General features: G+C 42.5%; 1 protein-coding gene and 1 pseudogene across 1 annotated transcript; both read right to left on the bottom strand.

Annotated features, from left to right (window-relative positions):
* Positions 1-2,592: 2,592 nt before the first annotated feature.
* On the bottom strand, positions 2,593-4,002 carry LOC101133102 (small ribosomal subunit protein eS17-like; annotated as a pseudogene).
* A 165-nt stretch (positions 4,003-4,167) lies between these two features.
* Positions 4,168-4,998, bottom strand: LOC115931286 (large ribosomal subunit protein uL30-like). Its single transcript, XM_055365093.2, has one exon. It carries the CDS (start codon positions 4,977-4,979, stop codon positions 4,329-4,331), a length of 651 nt encoding a protein of 216 aa, XP_055221068.1. The 5' UTR covers positions 4,980-4,998; the 3' UTR covers positions 4,168-4,328.
* Between the last annotated feature and the right edge of the window lie 2,431 nt (positions 4,999-7,429).

Genomic DNA, 7,429 nt, shown 5'->3' with positions numbered 1-7,429 from the left:
ATTGCATATACTTTTTACACCAACCCTGGGGAAACTCTAAATGTCAAAGAGGTTAAGTAAGCTAGCTAAGAGCATACCTCCATTTACAAGTGAGTCAAAACTCAACCTCAGGTTCTATGCTCTACAGAGCTATTCTATATGCCTAAGTTTTGTCGTGTATTGCCATAACAAAATACCTGAGAATGTGTAATTTAAAAAGAAGAGAGGTTTATTTGGCTCACATTTCTGATGGCTGGAAAGTCCAAGAGCATGGCACTGGCATCTGCTCTGCTTTTGGTGAGGGCCACGTGCTGTGTCCCAACAGGGCAGAGAAGCAGAAAGGCAAGTGGGTGTGTTCAAACAGGGCAAAACCTGAGAGTCAACCCTGCTTTGTAACAAACCGCGCTAGTGGGAACTAATCCATTCCCAGTAGAACTAACCCAGTCTTGGAAGAAAGACATTAACCTATCTTAACGACCTAATCACCTTTTAAAGGTGCCATCTCCCAGCACTGCTACATTGGCAATTAGATTTCAGCATGAGTTTTGTCAGAGACAAACCACATCCAAACCACAGCACTTTATATATCTTGCTTTTTTTGTTGTTTGTTTTGTTTTTTGTCCTGAAGCCCTAAATGTGAAATGGGTAAGACTTTTACAGCTACTAGGGTAGTCATTAGCACTGTTTATCAAATATTTTTGGATTGCCACCTTCTGAACATAGAGAAGGACAATATTTTCCAGCCCCCTCATGAGTGGGACACTGTGGCTGATACAGGTCAATATGCTCTGAGTGGAAATAATAGAAGCGATGTGTGTCACTTCTGAACTGGGGCATTTAATCATTAACAGGAGACTCTCCAGAGCTGTCTTTCCTTCTGCAAAAAGGCAAGTTCCAGCTCCATCAGCATAGGTCTTGAAGTGAGGATGATTTTGAACCAAGCCTCAGCTGCCCCATGTATGCTATGTGCCTGAGAGTTGGAGATTATCTGATACTGCAGCATAATCTAGCCTATCCTAACTGATAGGATCACAACCTAAAGAGTGCGGAAATATATTTTTATTTCCTCGTAACTAACTTAACTCTCAAGCCCCCACTTCCACCAATAGTAGTAAATTCAGTGTTGCCCATTCAACTCACTTTGAGTATAGTTCCCCCCCATTTTTTGAGGAGAGAATACTTAGTCAATTCCAAGTTCCACCCCTTGGAACAGGGCTGGCAGAGTACATCTAAGTTTCAGGTAATGAAGGGGGTAAAAAGAGTAGTTAAGGTTTTTCTAGTTGTTTTTGTTTTGAGATGAAGTCTCACTCTGTCACCCGGGCTGGAGGGTGCAATGGCAAGATCTCAGATCACTGCAACCTCCACCTCCCAGGTTCAAGCAATTCTCCCACCTCAGCCTACCGAGTAGCTGGGAATACAGGCATGCGCCACCACGCCAGCTAATTTTTTGTATTTTTAATGGAGATGGGGTTTCACCATGTTGGCCAGGCTGGTCTCGAACTCCTGACCTCAAATGATCCGACCACCTCAGCCTCCCAAATGCTGGGATTACAGGCGTGAGCCACAGTGCCTGGCCAAGAGCAGTTAAGTGCCCCATAACAAAGAGAGGCACTGGAGGTTACCTTTGTCCCAGGGCTGTCTTCTCATCTGCAAGCCATCACAGCTACGTGGCTCTTTCCTCTCTACCTTTGTGGCGGATGTGTCAGAGGCATGTGAACCAGAGTGACTCCATCTTGAATAGGGGCTGGGTAAAATAAGGCTTAGACCTGCTGGGCTGCATTCCCAGGAGGTTAGGCATTCTTAGTCACAGGATGAGATAAGAGGTTAGCACAAGGTACAGGTCACAAAGACGTTGCTGATAGAAGGATGCAGTAGAGAAGGCGGCCAAAACCTACCAAAACCAAGATGATGATGAAAGTGACCTCTGGTCGTCCTCACTGCTCATTATATGCTAATTATAATGCATTAGCATGCTAAAAGACACTCCCACCAGCACCTTGACAGTTAATAAATGCCATGCCAATGCCCAGAAGTTACTCTATATGGTCTAAAAAGGGATAGAACCCTCAGTTCCAGGAATTGCCCACCCCTTCCCGGAAAACTCATGAAAAATCCACCCCGTTTAGCATATAATCAAGAAATAGCCAACCAGCAGCCCTCAGGGCTGCTCTGCCTATGGATTAGCCATTCTTTTATTCCTTTACTTTCTTAATAAATGTGCTTTCACTTTATGGATTCGCCTCTAATTCTTTCTTGCGCAAGATCCAAGAACCCTCTCTTGGGACCTGGATAGAGACCCCTTTCCAGTAGCAGACGCCTGCAACACTGCCAAGGCCTCTGAACATGAGGCACGCCACTCTGCCCCCTCCTCATCTTAACCCAAGGCCTCTAAAGTTTCTAGCCCTCTCACAATATTTCTCCCTCCCCCACACCAGATATCTGGACCTCAAGGCTGGTAGGACACTGTGAGGTAGTCCTCGAGTAACTCACGCAGCTACAGTGACTATTGCTCTGGCATCATGTGTGCCTCTCTAAGGGCCTGTCTGCCTAGGCTACACCTTGGGGAGCAAGGCACGAGTGCCCTCTTGCCTCAGGCCCCACTTCCACCAAACCTATCAGAGGTTTATTTTTGTTTGTTTGTTTGTTTTGCACCTTTGTCCCAGGTTTATTGAAAATATTACAGTATTGCAGAAAGATTCAAACAGGTCCCCTAGGCGTTTTGAAAGTCATCCCAACTGTAGGCTGACTGACCTGCAGGTTGGACAGACTGCCTAATGCTGAAGTCCAAAAGCATTTTCTTAGCGTTAAGATCTACTTCAATGATCTCCTGATCCAGGGCTGAGACCTCGGGAACATAATTGTCTCTTTTTTCTCTCTCTTCCTCCTGCAGCTTGTTGGAAATACCTCTTACTGGTATCTTACCCCTCTGAATCCGCTTCACCAGATGCGTGACATAGCCTGCTATCTTGTTGTGGAGCTTCTCGCTGGGGATAATGGCGATCTCCTCGCACACGCGCTTGTGCGTGTGGAAGTCATTGCCCAGGCGCGTGTAGTACTTTTCTATGACGACCCGGGCCACCTTCTTCACGGTTTGGGTGTGAACGCGGCTGATGTTGGCTGGTCCTTGGTAAAAGAGGCCCTATCAGAGGTTTCTAACACACATTTTCTACACCCCACTGCTGGCATGAAGCCAACAGGGGTAGGGGGAGAGGGATTAGGACTCTGAACATTCTCACAGGGAAGCTCAAGAATATCGGTATCTTGCTCTCCTGCTTTCCTTTCCCAACTCTCAGGTCCCTCCCCTTTTGGAATGTAAAACTATCTCTTACATCAGAGCTACTCAAAGTGCTGGTTGGCAACAAGCTAAGTCTGGTTGGTGTCAGCACATAAATCACCGTATTGCTTCCTTCATCAAGAAAGTCTTGCTACCAAAAAACACACACACACACACACACAAAAATCAACAACAGTGCCAACTGAACTAAACAGTGTTCATAGTGATAAAGTTGATTTACATTCTGGAATAGGCTTCTTATCTCAGTAATAAACAGGTCTCAGGAGGCAGCCGAGTCTGTTGTACATTCCTACCTATTCTGTGGTTTGTGGATAAATTTTATGCCCAGCTTCCTTCCGGTTTCGGCTTTTGATGTTCAAAGCCAGCTTTTGGAATTTAAAAAACCTTTCCACTCTCTGGTACCTTGTCTTTCAAGACTATTGTTTCAGCTATGAGTTTCAAACAACCCCATTCAACAATTCAATTGACTCCTCTGTTCCAGCCTGTATCTGCCCTCGTCCTGAGAATATTTTTTTTAAATCATTGCTGAGAGACTGGTAAGGAAAAGATAATAATTCTGCCTCTGCGCTGTTCAGCTTTTTAATGTATTTCGTGTCTCCCTGGCTAGAACATTGCATGCTTTTTAAGGTTGAGTTTTATTTTATAAAGAAGAATTAATTCTCTCAGCATTCAGATTAATCAAAGTTCGCCTAGCTCTTTGTAAAAATGACTTTTTAATTACTAGTCATTTTGAATCAGCTCCCCTCTAGCAGCACACATAATCAAAAAGTCACTCAATTAATGTGATGTTTATCAAGAATGTGTAATGATATGAGTAAATGCTTCTTATAATATGAACTGAAAAAAGTGGGTTACAATGTTGGGTTGCAGTGTGCATATCACTTTTTTTTTTTTTTAATTTGAGAGCAGGTATTGTTTATTAACCAACCAGCTTAGAAAAATAATCATGGTAGACACCTTAGTTCATTCTTCTAATAAGCCTGTTGATCTGGTCCTCCCTGTTGCCAGAATCTCCACCTTCTACAAAATGGGTGGTCTTTTTCTTCATTCCACCTCATGAAGAAGACAATTTGAAGGGCCACAGGAAGTTATTTGCCTCTTTGAAGCGTTTTCCAACAGTATAGATCTCATGAATCAAATCCTCCATGCAGATGATGCCATATTTACCAAGAGATCGAGCAATCAAAGCGTTATCTGTCAAAGCAATTCGCTTCTTATTGATTTTGCCATAACCACGCTTGTAGATTAGTTCATTTACTGACTTCAGATTGGGGTACCCCCATGCAATATATGGCTCTACAATCCTCAGCATGTTAATCGAAGCCTTGTTGAGCTTCACAAAGGTTCCATTGAAGATTTGACGAAGGCGAAGAAGCTGCAACACCTTTCGAACCTTTGGGCTCACTCCATTGATACCTCTGATTCTGATGACAAACGCCAGTTTGGGTTCTGCAGGTACATAGAAGTTGCCAGCTTTTCTTGCCATTCTCGCCATTCGAATTTCATTTCTGTACATCTGCCTATATTCCTTGTGATAGTGCTTTGCTTTTTCATAGATAAGCTTCCTCCTTGCCTTTTGAAGCATCTTTTGGGCAAACTTCTTTCTCAGGTGCTTGATCTTCAGCTCTGCGAAATTCCTTCGCTTTTTCTTAAGGGTTTCTGGCACAGCAGGAACCTCCTTCTTCTTCTCTTCTACACCCTCCATGGTTCCAGCCGGAAAAAGAGGGCATAACTTTTAAAATAACAACAAAAGGTCTAGGATTAGGAAAAAAACAATAGAAATAAATGCATCTGTTTATATTTTTAATTTATATAATGTCCTTTAATAGAAAAATAATTTTAATTTTTTAAAAAAGTGACTGCACTTCCCTATTGACTTATAACTTGGGAAACACATTAGTCTTGATTATATTTTGCCTTACATTATTCTTTTGATGGTTTATCTCCCCAGCCTCTGCTTTAAGAATCTTCTCTGCAATATTTTAACCTTCAAAAGCAATTGAACTCCTCAGTTGTGGTGCTTTTTTTTTTTTGAGACGGAGTCTGTCTGTGTTCCCCGGGCTGGAGTGCAGTGGCACGATCTTGGCTCACTAAAACCTCTGCCTCCTGAGTTCAAGTGATTCTCCTGCCTCAGCCTCCTGAGTAGCTGGGATTACAGGCGCCCACCACCACACCTGGCTGATTTTTGTATTTTTAGCAGAGATAAGGTTTCACCATGTTGGCCAAGGCTGGTCTCAAACTCCTGACCTCAGGTGATCCACCTGCCTCAGTCTCCCAAAGTGCTGGGATTACAGGTGTGAGCCACCGTGCCCAGCCATGGTGCATTATTATTTTATCAACCCAGTGAAGAGCCCCTCTCTACATACCTGATCCTCATTTCTACCCAACCTCCAGGTCCCCATATGCATTACTTGTCTGGCAATACATGTGCACCCTCACTCACTGCATATGTATTGCTGATCCATGTGCAAACATGCTTCCAGTGTGCATGAAGGCTCAGTGCCATCCTATGCCAACCATCTCCTACTTTGCTCATCCAATGCCTTATTTTCAGGATTTTTCCCATCACCAAACCCTTGTTGTTTCCTATCTCAAAGAATAGTGACGTATCTCAAACCCCTTACAGACTGTGAAGTATTTGGAATGAAATTTATGAGTGACCTCCACCCTGAGATTACACTCTGCTACCAGGCCTGTAGAATGTTTTCTAAAGCTTTATTGCAATATATTTTACATAGTACAAAATTCACCTATTTAAATGGTGCAATTCAGTGGTTATGTGCGCACTGCAACCCCACATTATAACCCACTTTTTAAAGTTCATGTTATAAGAAGCATTTATTCATGTTATTACACATTCTTAATAAACATCACATTAATCTGATGACTTTTTGATTATATGTGTTGTTAGAGGGGAACAGATTCAAAATGGTAATAAAGAGTCATCTTCACAAAGAGCTGGGCACACTTTGATTAATATACTCCAAGGTTGTACAACTATCACCATTAGGTAATTCCAGAATATTTTCATCACCCCCAGAAGGAACTCTAAACCCATCAGCTGTTATTCCCCATTTATCTCTCCTCCCAAACCTTGGCAACCACTTTTACTCCCTGTCTCACTGAATTTGCATACTTTGGACATTTCACATAAGTGGAATCATACAATATGTTGTCATTTATAACTAGCTTCTTTCACTTAGCATAAGGTTTTCAAATTTCACCCACAATGTAGTATTTCATTTAGTATTTTATTCCTCTTCCTGTCAGAATAATCTTCCATTACGTGAATATACCATATTTTGTTTATCCACTGGGCTTGTAGAATTTAAAGCAGCATCACTTTTAGTACCTAAAGCATAGTCAATTTCTGTCACGTAATTAGGATAATTATGTCTTTTTAAAAATAATAATAATTTAGGTATCTTAGCAAATGAAGAGAAAAAAGAAGAGAAGATATTTAGGAAAAACATAGGAAATTTCTATATTTTTTATTCTTTCAGAAAAACAGAATTCTATGCAAGCTAGAAATGTTTTCTCACTTTTTCCCTGTGCCTACACATCTCTATACACCTTCCTAATCCTGAAAACCCAGAACACAGCGCTAGGCTGGCTTGGTACTGAATCCCCAGTAAGTGTTGAATAAAGGGTGGATGAAGAGCGAATAAGAGACACCACCTTGCTCTTTCTTCTCCCCGAAGCCTCCCCCAACCTCCACCTTGCTAGTCTTCCTTTTTGCCATGCAAATGGTTGAGCAGACAGTAGTGGGGAGAGCTGCAGGAGAGGTCAGCGGTTAAGCTTAATTACAAGTAAATACAATTTCTCTGGGGTTGCTGTGGAAAGGAGAGCAGATAAGATCAGCGAAAGTACTTGGAGGGCCTTGGAAGACAGCCCCTCTGCAAATATAGGATTGGCTTTTATTGTTGTTGCTGCTAATAAAACAGATGTTCTCAAAGCATTCCTCCAACCAGTGAGAGGGCTGGGGAAATTGCTATGTCTTTACTGGTTGCTGAAACCAAATAAAAATCAAATTAAAGTTTAATTCACCTCATAATTTTCTTCATGGCAGGTCTGCTCAGCAGCCTTGAGGCAGCGCCAATGTCCTCCTCCACTGTGGCGTACATCACCCTCAGCCCTGGGGCCCCAGAGGTCAGC

Source organism: Gorilla gorilla, chromosome 1 (genome assembly GCF_029281585.2).
Source record: "Gorilla gorilla gorilla isolate KB3781 chromosome 1, NHGRI_mGorGor1-v2.1_pri, whole genome shotgun sequence".
NCBI classification, from domain to species: Eukaryota; Metazoa; Chordata; class Mammalia; order Primates; family Hominidae; genus Gorilla; species Gorilla gorilla.
Note: the sequence above shows the minus strand (reverse complement) of the source record. Positions and strands in the feature narration are given on the sequence as shown.

What these genes read in the sequence shown, in the direction of transcription:
- LOC115931286 (XM_055365093.2), bottom strand. Translation starts at nt 4,979, where the DNA reads ATGGAGGGTGTAGAAGAGAAGAAGAAGGAGGTTCCTGCTGTGCCAGAA.